General features: G+C 43.0%; 1 protein-coding gene and 1 non-coding gene across 4 annotated transcripts in view; one reads left to right on the top strand and one right to left on the bottom strand.

Moving 5' to 3' along the window:
- The window catches only part of WDFY2 (WD repeat and FYVE domain containing 2), a 223,281-nt gene that overhangs the window by 134,384 nt on the left and 64,597 nt on the right, over positions 1-24,300 (bottom strand). For all 3 annotated transcript variants that reach the window (XM_006083563.3, XM_014449351.2, XM_023748796.1), the window contains one exon: positions 1,577-1,644. In XM_006083563.3, coding sequence (XP_006083625.1) covers positions 1,577-1,644 — 68 coding nt within the window. The remainder of the gene's footprint in view (positions 1-1,576; positions 1,645-24,300) is intronic.
- Positions 16,033-16,139, top strand: LOC111824669. The gene has a single exon (XR_002827761.1). It is a non-coding gene; the product is annotated as a U6 spliceosomal RNA (small nuclear RNA).

Genomic DNA, 24,300 nt, shown 5'->3' with positions numbered 1-24,300 from the left:
TGACACTTAAATGTGTATGAATGTGTATATGGGAAGGGGTTCTGTAAGTTATTGCTTAGGATCCTGTGTCATCATGAAGTTCCTATTAATGTTTATCTCAAGTACATTTCTTGCTTGCTATCCCAAGCCCTCACTATTCTGCCCAGGTCTGCCTCTCCTCTGCCTTTGCAGTCAAGGAAGTGACCAGTCTCTGGGATCAACTTCAATTTTTTGGATTATAGACCTTCCCCAACTCTTTCAGTGAGATGTTGTAACAAGTCTGATAAAAAAGCAAGACCACTGATCAGACTGGTTCATACCATTTAAAAATCAAGAAAAAATCAATCAGAGAATTCATTTCCCTTTCCATATACCTAAGTCCCCATTATCGCCTTTGCATATAATGGTGTCTGCTGGAGGTACAATAGGTAAGGGACAAATGTAAGTACTCAGAATTATAAGAAGTTTCTTCTTCACTAATATAGGGTTCAGCTCCGTGGTTATAACACAAAATTCTAGAGACACATAAAACCTCAAAGATAATTTCAAAAGTCACAGAAGGCCATTACATTCTTAATAATTCATTTGTTCATAATCAGGCAAATTGTTATTTATGTTATTACAGCATTCTTTTGCCAGAGGCACAAACATAATCACATCTACAATTTAGCATGAATTTATTTTAGTTATTTTTTTTTTATGGCATATAGTTCTCAAACTGGGATACTTGTATCACGAAAAAAAGGTGCAAACTGTAGCAAGCCAGAGGGTATATGAGCCCAAACAGCAAATCTGAGGGATTTTTCTAGGATGTCAATTTTAATTAATATTTGAAAGAGGGGAATAAGGGAAATGTTTACTAATATAACTGATGGAAAATGTAAATAATGGTTTTACACTAAAGCAAACATAGACTATGATGCCCAAACTTCATTAATTTTAATGATAAAATACTAACTGAAAAGAAAGTTCCTATTTTGGAGAGCTAGGTCTTCTCTCCCTAAAGGGAATGTTGGCAGTGTAAGAATCTAAGAATCAGTCATATCTTTTTTTTAAAGTATATTTGAAAGATTTGCTATTTATCAGTGTAAGGACATATTTCTCATGTAAGATCTTGGGGAAATGAGGTTGACTTCCATTTAGATTGTTTCAATCTGAAGCAAATTCTTTTAAGAACTGAATGTTCAATGTTGAATGTCCTGAATTTTAATAAATAACATAACAACAATGCAAGGACAAATTTATTTCACAAATATAATCACTGGACAAAATTTTGAATTGTCTAAGGAAGTACTTTATGAAAAAGTTAAACAAAATGTCACAGAACAGAGTGAGACTGCTGTAATCAGTCTATATGCTGTAGTCCTTCCACTAATCTCATTCAGAAACTATGCATATATAATCAATTTCAGAACAAATTTCTTATTTTACATACTGAGAGCTTTAGAAAATCTAAAGTGATTTACTATAGTACTTTCCATTGATAATCAGAACCTCAGGCATCACTACTCAAGAAGAAAATACAGAGAAGATAATCTCAGAAAGAAGGGAATTGAGGTCAATGTTTAGTTTTTTAGACAGAAATCCAGATACTTACAAGGCATCACATGATATATGCTTGGCCAATATTGTCCACTATCCCTCTTTAACCATACACGAACTGTCCTGCAACAAAAGAAAATGTGTTTTAAAATAAGTATTTTTAGTCATAGGAAAATTTTGATAGAAACCAAACCTGTTCATTATACACACATAGACATATTTTATATGAAACATATCTTAACTATACATAATATATACCTTAACTATATAAAATATATATATACACATATATGCATATACACCACATATGCCTCTCTAAAGATCCTACATTTAAGGCTTGTATACATCAAGAATTATATATGACTCTTGAACTATCCCCATATATGTCTATATGAGCACATGTAATGGTGATAATGAAAATTATTATTATTTTTGTTATTGTTTTGCCTCTCCGTGTTTATGATTTTTCCCCCTAGTCTGCTGGAAACATTCATGTGCCTGGGAGCTACTAGGTTTTACTACTGAAAGAAATGCAAGGAGATAAAATGAAGCAATATGCAGTATCTGACACACAGAGAAGGATTACATAGTAAATCCATAGTCTTACCGGCCAGGCCAGGCCAGGCCAGGCCACTGTCTTGAGAGACAGTTCTTCCAAGCATGGTCTGGCAATCGTAAGCTCTGAGAATCACATTTCCTGAGTTAAAGGGCCAGTTATTGGGCCCACCATGAAACAATGAAATCCCGTAGCAAAGACTATGAGTGACATTCCAGGCCAGCTGGCCAGATAGAGAGCTCAGAGAGGAGGAGCAAAAGAAAGAAAGAAGTAGTCAAGAGTGGGCTATTGGGCTCTGACCAGTGGCCCCACCATGAGTTACATGAGCCATGACATCATATGCATAAGTTGGCAAGGCAAACACACTAAGAGGTAAAGGGACAGTGCTCCATAGACCACAGAAAGTAGCAGACATCAAAGAAAATGAGCAGTTCCCCACTGCTAGTAGATTATATATGTCACACCTCCACTCCATACTCTTAAATCATCCAGGATAAAAATAAGACAAAGAAAGAACATATTTTCCTCAGAGAGTTGAACACTACCTAAACAAACTACTTAAGTCTTCATACTACATAGACTAAGTTTTAAATACTTTGGATTTTTACCCAATTATTCAGTAGGTCCCATAAGAAATATTAGGAAAAAGACTAGATTGACTACAGACAAAATAAATGTCATTATCTCTGCATGAACACAAGATATAGTGTAGTGATATATAGTAACAATACAGATACTTACAAAATCCCATCCTTCTGGTCAATTATCCTAATTTGTGAGAAGGACTGGCATAATGGTAAGAAATTTATAAGAAGTTATTTGATACATATACTATTTATACACATATCAGTCCTCATTTAAATTACTTTTATAATATATGCCATTACATTTTAATATGGAGATTCCCTCAACAAGAATGAACGCAGGAGTAACATCATAAATATGGGGAAGCTCCAGGAATCAGACCCTACACCAAATCAACTGTTGAGCTGGCAAGAACTGTCAGAATCACTATTTTAATACTCTAAAGTCTAGCCCGGCTGGCATAACTCAGTAGTTAAGCTTCGACCTATGAACCAGGAAGTCATGGTTCGATTCCTGGTCAGGGCACATGTCTGGGTTGCAGGTTCGATCCCAGTGTGGGGCATGAAGGAGCCAGCCAATTGTGATTCTCTCTAATCATTGATGTTTCTGTCTCTCTCCCCCCTCTCCCTTTCTCTCTAAAATCAATAAAAATATATTTAAGAACAAAACAAACAAAAAACTCTAAAGTCTAGTTACATACTAGCAGGACACAAGGGAATGCTTGATGAAGTAAAAAGCTGGTATGTCAGTGAACTTCATGTTTTGCTAGCAGCTACCATCATGCATGCACTATTCCTGTAGCAGGCAGTTGTGGGGACAGTGGCCCATATTCAGAGTGGTTTGCTGATACCAAGGTGGGAACCCTGCCCTCACAAAATTTGGGGATGTGTGTTGTGATTTGCTGGCAGTTCACTGAAAGACTAGAGAAGAGACTGGCCATTGTTTGAATCCAGAAGGGCTGAAGGGCCCCAGGCAATGTCTGTCAAAAGAATTTAAATCAGTGGTTCTCAACCTTCCTAATGCCCCGACCCTTTAATACAGTTCTTCATGTTGTGGTGACCCCCAATTTCATTGTTACAAATTGAACATAATTAAAGCATAGTGATTAATCACAAAAATGATATGTAATTATATATGTGTATTCCGATGGTCTTAGGCGACCCCTGTGAAAGGGTCGTTCGACCCTTTTTAAATTTTAAATGGAGAGAAAACCTTTCTTTCCTTTAAGAAATCAGCCTTAGCCAGTTCAGTGGATAGAGCATCAGCCTGTGGACCAAAGGGTCCCGGGTTGGATTCTGGTCAAGGGCACCTACCGTGGTTGCAGGCTCCTCCCTGGCCTAGGCCCTGGTTGGGGCTCGTGCAGGAGGCAACCAATCAATGTGTTTCTCTCACATAGATATTTCTCTCTGTCTTTCCCTCTCTCTTCCATGCTCTCTAAAAATCAATGGAAAAATATCCTCAGGTGAGGATTAACAACAACAGCATATCCTATATAATAAAAGCCTAATATGCTAAGTGTCCAGGCGACTGGTTGTCCATTCAACCAATCAAAGCATAACATGCTAATGATATGCTAAGGCCTCTCAACCACTGGCTATGATATGCACTGACCACCAGGAGACAGACAGTGGACCGCTCGACCAGTCGATATGACATGCATTGACCACCAGGGGGCAGATGCTATGACTGGTAGGTTAGCTTGCTGCTGGGGTCCAGCCAATTATGACTGAGCGAGATGGGCTAGACACGCCCTGGAGCCCTCCCAGGGTCCCTCCCCTACTGGCCAATCTCCCACGTCTCTCCCTGACCCCAATCATGCACCGGAGGGGTCTCTCGGCCTGGCCTCCATCCTCTCTCACTCCAGGACCCCTCGGGGGATGTCAGAGAGCCGGTTTCAGCTTGATCCCACAGGGGGAGCACTGCTTAGCCAGAAGCCGGGCTCACGGCTGGCAAGCGCAGCGGCGGTGGCAGGAGCCTCTCCCGCCCCCAAGGCAGCACTAGGGGGAGCAGGCCTAAGCCATCAGTCGGACATCCCCAGAGGACTCCCGGACTGGAAGAGGGCACAGGCCATGCTGAGGAATCCCCCCCCCCAAATGCAGGAATTTCATGCACCGGGCCTCTAGTATATATATAAAAGAAAAGGAAAGGGAAAAAAGAAAGAAAGAAATCATTGGTGGAGGATTTCAAGATGGTGGTGGACTAGGTCGAAGCTACACTCACCTCCTCCAGGATGAAACTGGAATTACAACTAAATTAAAGAACAGTCATCCTGAATAACTAACTGAAAACTAGCTGAAGAGGAGTCTTACAACCAAGGATTTACTGAAGAAGACACATCGAGACTGGTAGGAAAAGCAGAAATGAGAAATGGCTGGCTCTGCTCCCACAGGCAGCAGCTGAGGTTCCAGACAGATATCTCAGCTGTGGGAGGTTTCCCTGAGAAGAGTGGGGCCTAAATCAGAAACTGGGCTTCCCAGCTCAGAGCACCGGAGCCAGGAAGAGTCACCCATATAATATCTGGCTGTGAAAAGCAGTGGTATTTCTGTCTACCAGGGAGCATTAAAGTCAGCTGCAGACACAGGCACTCTCTTAAAGGGCCAACACACATAATTTTGTGCAGTCACTCACCTTGGACTCTGGTGGAGAGAGGGTGAAATGGACTAGAAGGCCTGAGGAGAGTATGGGGTTTGTGGCTCTGGAGAGGGAGCGGGAGGGACAGACCCCAGAAATCCCTGTGCTGAGTCATTTTTCCATACCACAGATGCCATCTTTCTGGGGTGGAGGACTCCCCTCCATGTGGCACCAGCTAGGGGAAAGCAACTAGACTCACACTCTAGACTCCCTCTCAACCCACCCTGTAGAGCTTAGGCCCTGCTGAGGAGTCAGCTGCCTTGGCCAGGTTGTAGAGGTCTGGGCAGATGCAGGGGGTGTCAGTGACAGAGTTGTCTGGCTTTGGAGAAGGGGCCATTACCTCCTTTCTCATGAAGCTGACTGGAGCTTTCCCCTCACAGGATATCCAATAGAACCACCCTCCTTGGCTTCCAGGAGACTCCAGCTCTGAGGTCTGGAGGCTCCACCCACCCAAATTTTAGTTGGTTTCACCCAGCCAAGGTGGGACAAAGTCCAGGAAAGACTGAGTCATGTGAGGCTGAGACGGTCCCAGTGAGGCTGAGACGGCCACTGTGAGGCTGAGTCAGCCCCAGTGAGGCTGAGACGGTCCCTGTGAGGCTGAGACGGTCCCAGTGAGACTGAAACGGCCCCAGTGAGGCTGAGACGGTCCCAGTGAGGCTGAGATGTTCCCTGTGAGGCTGAGACGGTCCCAGTGAGGCTGAGACGGCCCCTGTGAGGCTGAGACGGTTCCTGTGAGGCTGAAACGGTCCCGGTGAGGCTGAGACGGCCCCTGTGAGGCTGAGATGGTCCCTATGAGGCTGAGACGGCCCCTGCGAGGCTGCGACGGCCCCTGGGAAGCCGGCGAAACCACGCAAGCCGCCCAGACGGCTTCGTCAACAAGCCACCAACCAGCACACAGCCTCAAGCACAACTATCACACAAAGGGCGAGAGGGGTGAGAGCAGCTGTAGTGTTGCTTTCTCCTCACTTTTGGTAACGAAATCCTCATTTTAAACATAAGAGGACACATTATTTTAAAAAGCCGTTACGTGTCTCCATACCCTTTCTGAGTAGAGCGTGAAAAAGTCGTGAGAGACCTTTCCGAACACAGGGACACGTCACGGATGGAAATAGCTACATTTTCAATGTGTATGACCTTTGACCTGGCAACAAAAAGTGTACACATATGGATGAGGACAGTGGGGGGGTAAGGGCAGAGGGTGGGGTGGAACTGGGTGGAGAGGAGCTATGGGGGGAAAAAAGGGTAACAACTGTAATAATCTGAACAATAAAGATTTATTTAAAAAAAACAACTGAGTCATAAGGCTCTGGGGCCAGGACCACACGCACCACCTCTCCAGAAGCCTGACTAGCACCTCTCCCTCATAGGAGACCCACTAGCACCATCCTCCCCATTCAGCCAGAGGCTCTTTTCATTGACTGAGCCTAACAAGCAGCTGGCAGGTGGAGGCAGGTGGATGTGGATATCAGGGTGCCTTGGGACTTTTGCTGATCTGCCCCTGGACCCAGTATTAGAAAAAAAAAGCATTTGTGTGTACTTGGTCCTTTGAAAATGCACGCAAGCCAAGCAAAGGCAGCCACAAACTATGGACCACTTTGTAGTTCCAAACAGGTTTCTGAGGGCCAAGCTCAGACAGCATCTGACATTGGCCTGCACCAGAGTCCTTCCTAAGACACCCAGAAAGAACACACGCAGTTACCAATTTCAGACAGCATCAGAGCAGCATCCAATAACTTCACAAACAGCATATCCAAAAGGAGATCTCACCAGACACCAAACTCTGTTGCAGTGAATTCTGCTTCATGATGTCAAGACCTGCAGAGCAGCTTGCATGCCGTGGTTGGGGTTGAGCCTCACACAAAGCCAGCCTAGGGGTCAACCCCATGCAGGAACTGGCAAATAGCAATCAACACTCAATTACAATAGGAGGGGCCATATAAGCCACACGAGAGACATTCCTAGAGCACTCAACTCAAGTGATCAATGGGACTGCACCATTACGTACCACAGGACACTTACGATATACGGCAACCCACGACACACTGGGAGTCATAGCAGATCTAATTACTACATAGAAACAAACACAAAGAGGCAGCCAAAACACAGAGACAAAGAAACACTTGCCAAATGAAAAGAACAGAACTCTCCAGAAAAAGAGCTAAATGAAAAGGAGGCAAGCAATTAATCAGATACAGTGTTCAAACTAAGGGTTATAAGGATGCTCAAGGACTTAGTGAGAACCACGAGAGCATGGAAAAGGGCATAGAAAACATTTTTTTAAAAAGAACCAGAAAAAAATGAAGAATAAAATATCTGATATCAAGAATACACTAGGCTGCATGAAGCAGAGGATTGAATCAGTGATTTGGAATACAAGGTAGAAAAAAACACCCAATTGGAAAAGCAAAATAAAAAAAGAATCCTATATAATAAAGAGGTAATATGTAAATTAACCCTCACACCCTCACAAGATGGTCGCCTATGACCAGGCCGGCAGGTGGGTTAGTGAGGGACGACCAAACGACTGAACAACAGACTATGTGGGGCGACCAGGCCGGCAGGGGGGGCAGTAAGAGGCGACCAGGCCAGCGGGGAAGGGGCAGTTAGGGGCAACCAGGCTGGCGGGCGGGGGGGGTGGGGGTGCAGTTGGGGGTGACCAGGCCAGCGGGGGGGAAGTTGGGGGCAATTAGGCTGGCGGGGGGGGCAGTGAGGGGCAACTAGGCCAGTGGGGGGGGCAGTTGGGGGCGACCTGGCCATCAGCGGGAGGCAGTTAGGGTCGACCAGGCTGGCAGGGGGGGCAGTGAGGAGCGACTAGGCCGGTGGGGGGGGGGGCAGTTGGAGGTGATCAGCCTGGCACACAGAGGCAGTGAGGGGCGATCAGGCTGGCAGGGGGAGGCAGTTAGGGCAACCAGGCAGGCACGTGAGTAATTAGGAGCCAGCGGTCCAGGATTGTGAAAGGAATGTCCTAAACCGGCAGTCGGACATCCCCCAAGGGATCCCAGATTGGATAGGGTGCAGGCTGGGCTGAGGGGAGCCCCCACCCGTGCACGAATTTCATGCACCGGGCCTCTAGTTGAAAATAATGAGGATAGTTTAAAGGACCATTGGAAGTATATGAAGCACAACAACATCTGCATCATAGGGTTACAGAAGGAAAACAGAGAGAGTAAGGAACTGAGAACTTATTTGAAGAAATAATGACTGAAAATGTCCTTAACTGGTTGAAGGAAAAAGACACACAAGTTCAGGAAGTGCAGAGAGTCCCAAACAAGATAAACCCAAAGAGCCCAAACCAAGACACATCATAATTAAAATGTCAAAGATTAAAGACAAAAAGAAAATTTTAAAAACCATGAGAGAAAGACAGTTACCTACAAGGGAGCTCCCATAAGACTGTCATATAATTTCTTAATAGAAACATTTCAGGCCTGAAGTGATTAGCATAAAATATTCAAAGTGATGAAAAACAAGAACCTACAAACAAGACTATATTCTCCCTCAAAAATATCATTTAAAACTAAAGGAGAGCCCTAGCCGGTGTGGCATCCAAATTGGACAGAAAGAAGTAAAACTGTCAATATTTGCAGATAACATGATACTTCATATAGAGAACCCTAACAATTCCACCAAAAATTACTAGAAATGATAAATGAATTCAGTAAAGTAGCATATAAAATAAATATTCAGAAATTAATTGCATTTTTATACATCAATAATGAATAGTCAGAAAGGGAACCTAAGAAAATAATCCCATTCACAATTGCTTTAAAAAAAAATACCATGGAAAATTTTAACCAAGAAGGTAAAAGATCAGTACTGGGAAAACTATCTATACATATAAAAGCCTAGGCGACTGAACAACCAAACGACCAGCAACCGGTCACTATGATGCACACTGACCACCAGGGGACAGACGCTGAATGCACAGAATTGGGCTTCCTCCTGTCTGGATCGGGCCTGCGGGAATTGCGAGAGGGCACAGGCCAGGCCAAGTTACCCCACTGGTGCATGAATCTTTGCACCAGGCCTCTAGTCTACACTAATAAAAGAGAAACATGGTAATTAGCGTACGGCCGCTACCCTTCCCATTGGCTAATCAGCATATCCTTATGCAAATTAACTGTCAGCCAAGATGGCGGCCGGCAGCCATGCACTGAAGCGAGCAGGGAGGCTTGCTTGCTTCAGTGACTGCGGACTCCAACGTTCCCTGCCTGCCGCTGCCGGCCTCTCAGCTGGAACTCTAAGCAACTATGTACTATGTTGCAAATAAGAAGCTAAACAAAACCCCCAGAAACCGGCTTTCATTCAGCCGGGATCAGCCAGCCTGACTGCAACATTGTATCGATGTTTTCAGCAGCGAGGCCTCAGAGCTAAAGCTGGCCCAGAATAAAAAAAAAAGAAAAGAAAAGAAAAAAAGGAGCGGTTGGGAGCTTCAGTCACCCACTTCCGGAAAACAGCCCTCAGCCCCTCACCCAGACTGGCCAGGCACCCCAGTGGGGACCCCCACCCTGATCCAGGACACCCTTCAGGGCAAACCAGCCGGCCCCCACCCATGCACCAGGCCTCTATCCTATATAATAAAAGGGTAATATGCCTCCCAGCACTGGGATCAGCGGAGCGGCGAGGCTCCCGGCACCGGAATCAGCCTGACAGGGGGGCAGCGCCCAAACCCCCTGATCGCCCTGCGGCTCTGTGTGTGACAGGGGGCGGGGCCACAACCTCTCTATCCGCCCTGCTTTGTTCGTGACAGGGGAAGGCGCCCCAACCCCCTGATCAGCCCTGCTCTGTGCCTGATAGGGGGGAGCTCCCCAATCCCCTGATTGCCCTGCAGCTCTGTGTGTGACAGGGGGGAGCACCCCAATCCCCTGATTGCCCTGTGGCTCTGTGTTTGACAGGGTGCGGCGCACCAACACCCCCCCTCCCCCCACGGGCCCTGCTCTGTGACAGGGTAGAGCCATAACCTCCCCATTGGCCCTGCCCTGAGTGTGACAGGGTGCAGTGCCCCAACCCCCCTGATCCGCCCTGCTCTGTGTGTGACAGGGGGCGGTGCCCCAACTCCCCTATCGGCCCTGCTCTGTGTGTGACAGGGGGCGGTGCCCCAGCTCCCCTATCGGCCCTACTCTGTGAGTGACAGGGGGGAGCTCCTCAACCCCCTGATCGGCCCTGCTCTGTGCGTGACAGGGGGGAGCTCCCCAACCCCCTGATCGACCCTGCTTTGTGTGTGACAGGGTACGGAGCCCCAACCCCCCTGATGGGCCCTGCTCTGTGAGTGACAGGGGGCAGCGCCCCAACCCCCTGATCGGCCCTGCTCTGTGCATGACAGGGGGTGGCGCCGCAACATCCCCATCGACCCTGCCTTGAGTGTGACAGGGGACGGTGCCCCAACCCCCCAATCGGCCCTACCCTGAGCGTGACTGAGGGTGGCATCGCAACCTCCTGATCCGCCCTGCTCTGTGCATGACGGGGCAGCGCCCCAACTCCCCAATCGGCCCTGCTCTGAGCCTGACCAGGGGCTGCACCTAGGGATTGGGCCTGCCCTCTGCCACTCGGGAGCAGGCCTAACCCAGCAGGTCGTAATCTCCCGAGGGGTCCCAGACTGCGAGAGGGCACAGGCCGGGCTGGGGGACCCCCCGCCCCCCGAGTGCACAAATTTTTGTGCACCGGGCCTCTAGTAAGATAATAAAAAAGGAAACTGAAGAAGATACAAATAAGTGAAAGCATATACCATGTTTATGGATAGGAAGAATTAATATCATTAAAATGTCCATACTATCCAAAGCAATCTACAGATTCAGTGCAATTCCTATCCAGATACCAATAGCATATTTCACAGAACTAGAACACATATTCCAAAACTTTATATGGACCATAATAGACCCCAAATAGCCACAGTAGTCTTAAGAAAAAAGATCAGATTTGGAGGTATCATGTTACCCGATATTAAACTATACTACAAGTCCATAGTATTTAAAACAGCATGGTACTGACATAAAAATAGGCATATAGATTAATGGATCAGAACAGAGAGCCCAGAAATAAACCCATGCCTTTATAGTCAATTAATATTTGACAAAGAAGGAAAAACATACAATGGAGTAAAGACCGTCTATTCAATAAATGGTGTTGGGAAAATTAGATAGATAGGTGCAAAAAAAAAAAGAAAGAAAGAAAGAAACTAGACCATCCTCTTACACCATACACAAGAATAAACTCAAAATGTATTAAAGACCTAAGTGTTAGATTCAAAACCATAAAAATACTAGAAGAAAACAGGCAGTAAAATCTCGGACATTTCTCCTAGCAATATTTTTTCTGATATCTTGCCTCAGGCAAGGAAAACAAAAAAAGTTTTTTTAATGGGACTACATCAAACTAAACTGTTTTTGCACAGCAAAGGAAACCACCAACAAAATGAAAAGACAAACCACTGAATGGGAGAACATATTTGCTGACATCTGATAAGGGCTTAATATCCAAAATTTGCAAAGAACTTATAAAACTCGACAATAAAATAAAAAAATCCAATTAAGAAATAAGCAAAGGATCAGAATAGACACTTGTCCAAAGAGGACATACAGATGGCCAATAGATTTATGAAAGGATGCTCAACATCATTAATCATCAGAGATATGCAAATTAAAAACAATGGAAATATCACTTCACTCCTGTCCAAATGGCATCATCAATAAATCAACAAACAAGTGTTGGCAAGGATGTGGAGAAAAGGAAAGCGTCGTGCACTGTTGCTGGGGATGCAGATTGATGCAGCCACTATAGAAAGCAGTATGGAGTTAAGTCAAATAATTAAAAATTGAATTGCCACCCTAGCCGATTTGGCTCAGTGGGTAGGGCATCAGCATGCGTACTAAAGGGTCCCGGGTTTGATTCCGGTCAAGGGCACGTACCTCAGTTGTAGCCTTGATCCCTGGCCAGAGTAGGGGCATATGCAGGAGGCAACCAATCGATGTGTCCCTCTCACATCAATGTTTATCTCTCTCTGTCCCTCCTCCCTTCCACTCTTTCTAAGAATCAATGAAAAATATCCTCAGTGAGGATTAACACACAGAAATATAACTCAGCCTCAGCAATTCCACTTCTGGGACTATATCCAAAGAAACCCAAAACACTAATTCAAAAGAATATATGCACCCCTATATTCATAGCAGCATTTTTTCCAATCGCCAAGATTTGGGAGCCGCCCAAGTGTCCATGAATAGAGGTGTGGATAAAAAAAACCTGTGGTATATTTACATAATGGAATACTACTCAACTGCAAAAAAAACACACAAAAAACACAAGAATGAAATCTTACCTTTTACGACAGTGTGGATAGACCTGGAAAGTATGCTAAGTGAAATAAGCTACTCAGAGAATTACAAGAAGCATGTGATTTCATTTATATGTGGAATCTAATGAACAAAATAAATTAGAAACAGACTCATAGATACAGAGAACAGAATGACAGCTGTCAGAGGGAAGGGCAGTTGGGGATTGGGTGAAAAAGGTGAACGGATTAAGCAAAGAAAAAAAACACATAGGCATAGACAAGTATGGTGATTACCAGAGGAAGAGTAGTGGGAGGAGGTATAAGAGGGTAAAGAGGTGATAAATGGTATGGAAGGAGGCTTGACTTGGGGTGGTGAACTAAAACATACAGATGATGGATTATAGAATTGTACATATGAAACCTATAATTTTATTAATAAATGTCACCCTAATAATTTAATAAAATTTTTTAAAGATGTAAAATACAAGAAAGCTAAAGGAGCTATCCTAATAACACACAAAATGTTTTTAAGTCAAAAATTGTTACAAGAGATAAAGGAGGACACTGTGTATTGACAAAAGGTCCAATTCATCAAGAAGCTACTATAATTGTAAATATATGTGCCAAAAAACAGAGTCAAAAATGGTATCAAGTAAACATTGACAAATTGAAATTAGAAATCAACAGTTCTTCAATAGTAATTGGATACTTCAATACACCACTTTCAATAATGAATAGAACATCTAGACAGAAGATCAAAAAGGAAATAGATGATTTGACTATAAACCACCCAGACATAAGAGACATAGAGAACATTCCACCCAATGAAAGCAGAACACACTTTTTTTCTGAAGTGCACATGCAGCATTCTCCAGAACAGGCCATATGTTAAGCCATAAAACAATTCTCAATATACTTCAAAATAATGAAATCATACAAAATATCCTCTCCAACCATAAATAAATGAAACATTATAATCAATGAGGGAAACTGGAAAAATCACAAATATGTAGAAATTAAACATCATAACCTTAAACAACTAATGAATAAAAGAGGACTCATTAGGAAAACTAGAACATACTTTGAGATAAAAGAAAATAAAAACACAACATCTATATATAAAAGCCTAAGTGACTGTTCTACCGTTCGACTGGTAACTATGACATGAACTGACCAGCAGGGGGCAGACACTATGATCTGTAGGTTAGCTTGCTGCTGGGGTCCAGCCAATCGGGACTGGGCCAGATGGGCAAGACATGCCCTGGAGCCCTCCTGCAGCCCCTCCCCGGCCCCAATCATGCACCGGTAGGGTCCCTCGGTCTGGCCTACACCCTCTCGCAATCCAGGACCCCTTGGGGGATGTCCACAGGCCAGGCCAAGGGACCCCACTGAATTCATGCACCAGACCTCTAGTGTATATATATATGTATGTATATTAACCATTCAAAAGAATGAAGTACTGATATATGTTAAATTTCGATGAATCTCAAAAACATTATGCTAAATAAAAGAAGCCAGATTTTTTTTAAAATCACATATTGGATGATTCCTTTAATATGAAACATCCTGAATTGACAAATCCATAGGTACAGAGAGCAGTTTAGAGGTTGCCAAGGGATGAAGGTAGGGGTGAATGGGGAGTGATTACTTAATGGGTAATGGAGTGTTCTTCTGGGGTGATGAAAAGTTTTTAAACTAGAGAGCTGGTGGTTGCACAACACTATGAATGCATGCACTAAACATCAAGATGAATTATCACTTTAAAGTGTTTAACTGTATGTTGTTATAAATTTCAGCACAATAAAATTTTTTTAAAAAAATAATCAATAAAGACTTTGCCTAAAATTGAGGAAATCATTTTCAATCATGTGACAACAAGCTTGACAAAAGCCAATGTACTGAAGATGGCAGAGATGAAAGCCAGAAAGAACCAGGCCTCAATTACAACACTGATCAAACATCCTTTAGATTAACTTTGGACTTGTTTCTGAGATGATTTTATCTCTTTTTACTTTAAGCCACTGTTAGGTGGATTTTGTTACCAGGATCTGAATAAATGTTAACTGATAGAGAAGTTGAAGGAAAGGAGTGTCTTTCCTTAGGTTTTGGGGTTTTCCAACTACACGGATGATGCTGTCATTCACTGAGATGAGAGATCCTGGAAAAAGACTAGATTATGGGTGAGAGTCATTAGTTCACTCTTTAACATTTATGTTGGAAGTGTCTTTGACTGAGTTCCTAATTAATGAAAATTATAATTACAACCTATTATGTGAAGTAGTTGTGAAGATTAAATGTAAAGTTCTTGACAGAGTGCTTGGCACATAGCAAGCATTCAATAATTGCCAACAAATATCATTGTCATTATCATCACTATTGTTTAAAAATGAATTAATCAACCATAGCGTGGGAAAATTCAAGTTCCAATACCTTTCCTGCTTTGTCAACATATTGAACACTTTAATCCTTGATATAAGGGATTTTACACTCAATCTATAAAGGTGTCCTGTAAATTATTTATCCATTCCTTTATGCATTTCATTAACATGTGCTGAGGCATTGTGCAGGAGTTCTATGTGGACAGGTAAGTAGACATATCATTAAAGCGATTAGAGATAAAAGCTGTGAGCTATTATATATCTATGTAAGGCCATGTAGGGAAGGTAGAAGAAGGGCATAAGGGTCAGGAAGCAATGACTCTGGAGGGATGGCATTACCTATTTCATTTATTTCCTTCATTACACTGGCCACGATCTGTTATGTGATCTACATGCATGTAAACATAATTATTATCTGATTCTCCCACTAGAAAATAAGTATGAGGATAAAGATTGTCTACCCAGAGCCTGGCAGAGTGTATGGAATATGGAAAATATATGAAAAATATTTGTTGGATGAATAAAAATAGGGGTTAGTCCAAGGTAGCAGAGACTGCTGGTTGCTTACATCAAATCCATTCTCTTCTTCCTCCTTTACAGCAGTTAAATTACAAGGTGATATATATATATATATATATATATATATATATATATATATATATATGACATGTGACATACATGATATACATGATATAGGATACATATCACCTTATAATTTCTGCATCTGAAAGATGAGCATTGATTCAACTAACATTACAGAAGTATAACAATCTATGTGCACATAGCTCCACATGTAATTGCCATTCAAATGATCTACAGCTACAAATTTATGATATTTATATATATATATCTCAATATCATAAATTTGTAACTGTACATATAAATATATGTCTTATGTACAGAGTATCCCAAAAAATGTATACAAACTTCAAATAATTAATTCCAATTGGTTAAATCTGAAAAGAAAGAAACAAACATCAATTGAGCTATACAGTGTGTATACATTTTTTGGGACACCCTATATATTAGTGTATATAAATATACTAAAATATACATTAGTGTTTCTAAAAATCCCAGTAAAGAAAGTACGCCTCGTGCTTGCTTCCACAGCACATATACTAAAATTGAAACCATACAAAGAATATTAGCACAGCCCGTGCTCAAGGATGACACACAAATTTGTAAAGCATTCCATATTATTTTTTTTAAAAAAAGTACACATAAATATAACTAGTGCAGGTTTGTTTTAATTTTTTTCTTAATCCTCACTTAAAGATGTTTCCATTGATTTTTTCTTTCTTTCTTTCTTTTTAATATATATAGAGAAACATTCAGTTGCCTCTGTATGCCCCCCTACCGGGGATCAAACCCAGAATCTAGGTATGTGCCCTGACCAGGAATCGAACTCCCCACCTTTTTGTGTACACAGGAGAACACTCCAACCAACTCAGTCACCTGGCCAGTGCTGCTTTAAGATTTTTTAAAAATAGTTATATAAGTCAAAGAGTGGCAAGATAATATTAATTTTTAAATTTTAATAATACTAAAATTTTTTCTATAGAAATAGCCCCAAAACACTTTGCCTGTACATTTCATTCTTCAAATAGCCCTATGAAACAGAAATTATCCTTTAGAGGTGAAAATCTAAGGCCCAGAGAACTTAAGCAATTTGCCCTAACTAGTGATGCTCACTAGTTACATTTTAAATTCGGTGCTCTTCTTTCCTGGCCAGTGTAGCTCAGTTGGTTGGAGCATAGTCCCACACACCAAGAGGTGGGTGGTTCAATTCCCAGTCAGGGCACATACCCAAGTTGTGGGTTTAAAATCTGGTCGGGGTATGTGTGGGAGGCAACTGATTAATGTCTCTCTCGCTCTCTCTCTCTCTCTCAAACCAATTTTTAAAAAAGAAAAGAATCTCTTTAAAAAATAAAAATAAAATAAATAAGTATACTACCTTCCTTACACCAACATTAAAACAATATTAGAACAATTGATAAATTTTACAATCTATAAAAATTTAAAGAAAAGTATCTGTTCCCTTAACTGTAGATGTATAATGGCAATTTTAAAAAGAAAAAAGGTATTGCATCCAAGCGGTCAAATATGCAATTGGGATGGCTGGAATTACCTAGATAAATGTAAATTCCACTATACAAAGCCTAAATTAATTTTTCTTAAAATCATATTTAAAAAGCAAAACAAAAAGCTTTTAATAATGAGTGAAAATCTTTTTCCTTAAAAGAAATTTCAGAAAAAAACACAGCTGTGATTAAGAGTCATAGTTAAGCCAGTAGAGGTCAGTGTATTAGAGAAGAAAAATGCATGACCATGCTGAAATGCAGGGCAACTACATTCACCCCACACACAAAGCCTGACAGGACCACATACAATGCACTGCCCACCTTGTGGGGTCCTGTTATCTTCTCTCTGCCTCATCCTCTCCCTCAAGCTCTCAACACTACCCAGAAACAAACACTGAAAGCGTTGGGAAAGAGAAGCAATGCTAACCTCAAAATCAGGAAGGCAAGGTAAGCCCCAAAAGGCCTGTCAGTTCAGTGGCTGGGCTATTTTGAAAACAGCATAATCTTATTGTGTTGTACCCAGCTGACTACATTTCAACAGGTAAAAAATTACTTTTAAGTATTAGCCTTAAATATTATTCCTTAAACCTAAAAAATTTTCCCTTTTTTTCAAGGTAAAAATAGATAAATTATAGCATTTATCAAATCTCCACTATGATCAGAGCTGGTTTGCTCTTTCACTGAGCTCTAAATAAAATCAGAGAAGGAATCACATTTTATCATACTTGGCATCTACCCAGGGCCAAGCCCCTCACCATGTCCAAAAGTGGTGCTCATTGTTTGTGACAGATCAAAAGAATCAGTCAAAAATCCCTCTCTAGACAGCATGGAGGTCCCTGGAGAGCATTATGCTAAGCGAAATAAGCCAGTCAGAGAAAGACAAGTATCACATGATCTCACTCATCTGTGGAATCTAATGAACAAAATAAACAGATGAGCAAAATAGATCCAGAGACATAGAAGCATAGAACAGACTGTCAAATCTCAGAGGGAAGGCGGGGGTGGATGGGTGGTGGGAAGAGATCAACCAAAGAACTTGTATGAATATATGCATAACTCGTGGGCACAGACAATAGGGCAGTGAAAGCCTGGGGCAGGCTAGAAGGGGTCAATGGGGGGGAAAATGGAACATATGTAATACTTTCAACAATAAAGATTTTTTTTAAAAAAAACCCTCTCTACAGTCACTCACCTCCCATCTGTCCACCAACAACAGGAAGTTCTCTAATTACATCTGCACAGGGGCCTTGTGCAGACATGGCAGCAAAGAAACTGGGCTGACACCAAAATATCTTTATACTGTGCTGGGTAGGATAATGGGAAGGTACTACACAGCCTTTATTCTACAGCTCCAGCATCTATTTCATCCCTAAAGAAATAAGAAAGGGAGTGATATTACCACGCTATTTCCCATTCCACCCCAACTCCCTCTAAGTAACTGAATCCAGTGCCTTTCTAAGCTACAATCTTAACTAGAATGGGTATATCTTCCTTCCAGACAGCCCTCAGCTCAGAAGCCTACATGGCCTGGGCTAGGAAATGTTAGAGAAAGCTTCCCAGAGGTGATGGTGTCGGAAATAAAGGATAAGGAGGCACTTACCAGAGGAAAGGGGGAGAGGGAGAGGTAGCATGTTTCTATCAGAGGGAGCAGCACATGAGCACAGGGAGGAAAAAGCAAGCAGGGAGGGGGCAAGGTGGTAACAATGAGAATCAAGCTGGACAAAGCAGCAGGCAGGGGGCCACCTAGGCCACTTAGGGCTTTCTATGCCCTGCTGAAGAGTCTGGATTTTACTTTGAGGACAATGGGGAGCTGCTGGAGGATAAGCAGCCAGTCACAAAACCATAATTTTATTTGTTTGGGAGAAGCCTGTGAAGGGGACTAGAGTTTGTCACCCCAAAATATGCCTTTTGAGATACTGAATATTTTAAGCTGGTTATTTTTCAGAAACAAAAGACTCAGAAAGAACCTTTGACCCTCCCCCTTTACCTGCCTCAAGGAATTCAGATAAACCTGCTTCAGGAAGGAAACTTCAGCATATTCCCCTCAGCATCTGTGAATTAACTGTGGCAGACAGGAAGGATCCAAGCAAGTTTGTTTGTTTGATTTCCATGTGTGCTCTTTCTCATCAACCTGTGAATTGCCTACTTTCCTTTTGAAGTCCCAGACCCTTCCTTCTCCTTTGTCCAGAAGGGCATATAAGGCTCAACTGACCAATGTGCATTCATATTTTTAATTCTTATGTATATATATAATAAATTTGGTCATTTTCTCCTGTTAATTTGATTATTAGTCCAGCAGAAGTTAGAAATGTGGGAGGAAAATTATTTTTTCTGCCCTTAACACCTGGAATAAGCCTCATTACCATGAAGTAACCAGGATAATGCTGTAGGTAGTAAACCAGACAAAAAAGGATGAGGCCTAGAAGACAGAGGATACATATTAGAGCATTTAAAAAGAAAAAGCCCATGCCCTAACCGGTTTGGCTCAGTGGACAGAGCATCGGCCTGCGGACTGAAAGGTCCTGGGTTCGATTCCAGTCAAGGGCATGTACCTTGGTTGCGGGCACATCCCCAGTAGGGGGCGTGCAGGAGGCAGCTGATCGATGTTTCTAACTCTCTATCCCTCTCCCTTCCTGTCTGTAAAAAATGAATAAAATATATTTTTTTTAAAAAAGAAGCCTCTGGAGTTGGGGGCTGATTAGAAGTAGGGTGCTGCGTGCCATTCATCAATAAGTGAGTTTTATGGAAGACAATGTTGACTTCATTTGCACTTGCAGAGTTTAGGGATGATCCAGTTAGGGCTGTCAAGGATTGAACTACCTACTTGAAGTCCAGGAGCAAGACTTGAGCTGAAAATTAAGATGTGAGAGACACTAGCACAGAAGCAATAGCTAAGTCATTGGTGAATAAGTATAAAAGACTCATGTGGTACCTGGCATTAATAGCCTCTGTTGTTGCATTTCATTACTGTTTAAGGTTCTTCCATGTCTAGTTGAAGCAATGAAGCACAGTAACATTCATCTCGGGTAAAAACTGTTGTTTAAATTTTAACCCTGCTATCCTGGCTTCTGTACACCTGCTTGCTTTAACAATAGGGTAGTTACCTCAGTTTCCAGATTGAGACCTGGAAACTCACATAAATCACCCCATTATGTTGCCAGCCCACATTACAAAGGTTATTCTCCTGTGCCTGAGGACCAGAACCGCAAAAATTGCTTTAATTGCTTTTCCATTGACTCATTGGCTCTGGGAATGTTGTCCCTTGACTCAATGGCTCCAAGAACTAACACTATAATTAACTTTTAGAGATAACTAACTTTGCTCAGTTTGCTTTTGTACAATCTGCTTTCACAAGATAGCGCCACATTCCAACGTCTAGCAGGATGTGGTTTCTTTCTTTATAAGCTCAGTGCTGTAGTCACTTGGGGCTGGGAGATTTGGAGAGCTGATGCCCCCTCACAGCCGCCGGCTTTTGAGTAAATGACTCCTTAATTCGACTTCTTGGGGTGTCCTTTGTGCGATTCATGGGGTACATTACAACATAGTGTCGTAGCTACTCATAAAAGAGTGCTGCAGCAGGCTCATTTTCCAGGTCGGAAGGATCCAAAATAGTAGTAGACTAGGTAGATGTTATACTCGCCTCATCCCAAAACCAAACTAGAATTACAACTAAAATATAGAACAATAAACCTGAATAACCAACTGAAGACTAGCTGAATAGAAGTCATATAACCAAGGGTTTATGGGAGAAGCCATATTGAGACTGGTGGGAAAGGTGGAGGTGTGAAAAGAGCTAGCCTCACTCCCATGGATGTGAGATTCCAGAGGGACATCTCAGCTGCAAAGGCTCCCCCTAAGGACTATAAGGTCTCAACCCCACTACAGACTCTCCAGCCAGGAAGAGGTGCCCACATAACATCTGGCTGAGAAAATCAGTGGGAATTCTGTATGCCAGGGAGAGACAGAAGTCTGCTAGGGAAACAGGTACCTTCCTAAAGGGCCAATGCACAGAGGACGGGAGAACAGACTGCAGTTGTGTAAAGAGAGACTGGGGTTTGTGGCTCTGGGGAGAGAGCTAATGGGACAGCTGCTGGGACTCCTGTGCCGAGTCACTCTTCTGTAGCACAGACTTCATCTTTCTTGGGTGGAGCACTCCCCTCCTTATAGCATCAGCCTAGGGCCGTGGTCGGCAAACTGTGGCTCGAGAGCCACATGCGGCTCTTTGGCCCCTTGAGTGTGGCTCTTCCTAAGCCTTAGGAGTACCCTAATTAAGTTAATAACAATGTATCTACCTATATAGTTTAAGTTTAAAAAATTTGGCTCTCAAAAGAAATTTCAATCGTTATACTGTTGATATTTGGCTTTGTTGACTAATGAGTTTGCCGACCACTGGCCTAGGGGACTGCAATAGCCCCACCCTCTGGACTCCCTGGTGAGAAGTCAGTTGCTATGGACAGGGTATAGAGGTCTGGGCAGACTCAGGGGGTGTCAGTGACTGAGTGGTGTGGCTTTGGAGTGGGGGCCATGTGCCCCACTTTTTCATGAACCTGACTGGCACCTGCCACTTATGGGGGATCTTCAAACCCCACCCTCTGGCCTCCAGGCCCCGCCTTGCTGAGGTCAGGGAAGAATCTGGGACAAACTGACTTGTGTGGCTCTGGGGCAGGGGCCACTCCTCCCACCTCCCCCCAGCCCTCACTGGCACCTCCCCCTCACGGAGATCCACTGGCCCCACCCTGCCAACTCACAGCAGCTCCACCCTGTTGAGCTCGGGATCCAGGCAAATTGTTGGACAGACTGAGTTGTGTGGCTTTAGAATGGGGGCCATTTTCCCTCTCACTCCCAAGCAGTGCAGAGCCCTCTCTTCAGGCTGCCAAATCTTGAACTGTTTGGGCTTGATAGACTCCGCTTGCCTCAACCTGACAACTCCCTGAGACCCTACCCCACCACAAAGGTCTGTGGACCCTTGGTAGACTTGGTATATCCTGGGACCTTTGCTGAAGGGCCTCAGACCCATCACTGGCAATGAGTTTAAACCTGTATCAATCTGGTGAACACCACTCACCCCTACCTGGTGACTCACTGGGAACCTACCTCATGCAACTCATGACGTGGTACCTCATACTACCAGAGGCTCTTTCAGCAACTGAGCAGGTGGAGGCAGGTGAAAGCAGACTTAGGGGTGCCTTGGGACTTTTGCTGACCTGCTCCTGGGCCCAGTGCTGGTAAAAGCTAGCCTTGGTGCTCAGTTTGATACTTCTTGTGCACACTCAGGCCCAGCAGAAGCAGCCACAAACTATGGGTTGCTGGTAGCTTCTTACATGTTGCCCAGGGCCAGGCACAGAGAGCATCTGACATTGGCCTGCACCAGAGTCCCTCCCAAAGGCCCCAGAATCAACACACCCAGTGGCCAGCTTCAGATAACATCAGAGCAAGATACAATTAGCTTGACAAGTGGCATATCCAAAGGGAGATCTCAACAGGTCCCAGACTCAGCTGAGGCAAATTTTGATTCATGGGGTCAGCACCTGCAGAGCAGCTTGTATGCTGTGGTTGAGGTTGATCCTCATAGTCAGCCAACCTGAGGGTCAACTTCACATATGAATGGACCAAGAGCAATCAAGATGCAGTTACAACAGAAAGGCCTACATAACCCACACAAGGGACATTCTTGGAGCACCCAGCTCAGGTGATCAAGGAAACTGCACCACAGGACACCTACTACATAAGACCACACTACCAAGACTGGGAGTCTTAGAAGATCTACCTAACACAGAGAAATAAGCACAAAGAGAAAGCTAAAATGGGGAGACAATGAAGGAACAGGAGAATCTCCAGAAAAACAGCTAAATGAAATGGAGGCAAGCAACTTATAACACGTAGAATTAAAAAAAAAAATAGTTATAGGGATGCTCAAGGAACTTAGTGAAAACTTCAAAAAGAGATAGCAAGCAGCCAGAACCGGTTTGGCTCAGTGGATAGAGCGTCGGTCTGCGGACTGAAAGGTCCCAGGTTCGATTCCGGTCAAGGGCATGTACCTGGGTTGCGGGCACATCCCCAGTAGGAGGTGTGCAGGAGGCAGCTGATCGATGTTTCTCTCTCATCGATGTTTCTAACTCTCTATCTCTTTCCCTTCCTCTCTGTAAAATATCAATAAAATATATTAAAAAAAAAGAGATAGCAAGCATAAAAAAAGGCATAGAAACCATTAAAAATAAGTCAGAAATGAAGAATACACTAGAAGGAATAAATAGTAGGTTGAATGAAGCAGAGTATCAAATCAGCAATTTGGAATACAAGGTAGCAGAAAACAGTCAGAGGAGCAAAATGAAAAAAGAATTTCAAAAAATGAGGACAGTTTAAGAGATCTTTGGGACAACATGAAGCGTAACAAAATCTATATCACTGAGGAAACCAGAAGGAGAAGAGAGTGAGCAAGGGATCTAGAACCTATTTGAAGAAATCATGACTGAAAACTTCTCTAACCTGGTAGAGAAAAGACACAAGTCCAGAGTGCCAAACAAGATGAACCCAAAGAGACCCACATCAAGACACATCATAATTAAAATGGCAAAGGTAAAAGACAAAGAGAGAATCTTAAAGGCTGCAAGAGAAAGACAGTTAGTTACCTACAAGGGAGCTCCCATAAGATTATAAGCTGATTTCTCAATAGAAACATTTCAGGCCAGAAGTGACTGGCATGAAATATTCAAAGTGATGAAAAGCAAGGACCTACAAGTCTACCTTACCCAGCAAGGCTATCATTTTAAATTGAAGGAAAAATAAAGGGCTTCCAAGACAAGATAAAGCTAAAGGAGTTTGTTAACGCAAAACCAGTATTACAAGAAATGTTAAAGGGTCTTCTTGAAGAAGAAGGAGGAGGAGGAAGAGGAAGAGGAGGAGGAGAGTGGGAGGAGGTGGTGCAGGAGAAGAAAACAAAACAGAGAAACACAGTTATAAAGAATAAAGTGGCAATAAATATGTACCTATCAATAATCATTTTAAATGTAAATGGCTTCAATGCTCCAATCAAAAGACTAGAGGCCCTGGCAGGTGTGGCTCAGTGGTCAGAGCATGGCCCGTGCACTGAAGAGTCACGAGTTCGATTCCCAGTCAAGGGCACATACCTGGTTGCAGGTTCGATCCCCTGACCTGGTTGGGGTGCTTGTGGAAGGCAACCAATCAATGTGCATCTGTCCGCCCCCTTCCTTCCACTCTTTCTAAAAATCAATGGAAAAAATATCCTTGGGTGGGGATTAACAAAACAACAACAAAAAAGAT

The sequence above is a fragment of the Myotis lucifugus genome, unplaced genomic scaffold (assembly GCF_000147115.1).
Source record: "Myotis lucifugus unplaced genomic scaffold, Myoluc2.0 scaffold_7, whole genome shotgun sequence".
Lineage (NCBI taxonomy): Eukaryota > Metazoa > Chordata > Mammalia > Chiroptera > Vespertilionidae > Myotis > Myotis lucifugus.
This window is presented reverse-complemented; position numbering and strand designations above follow the sequence as displayed.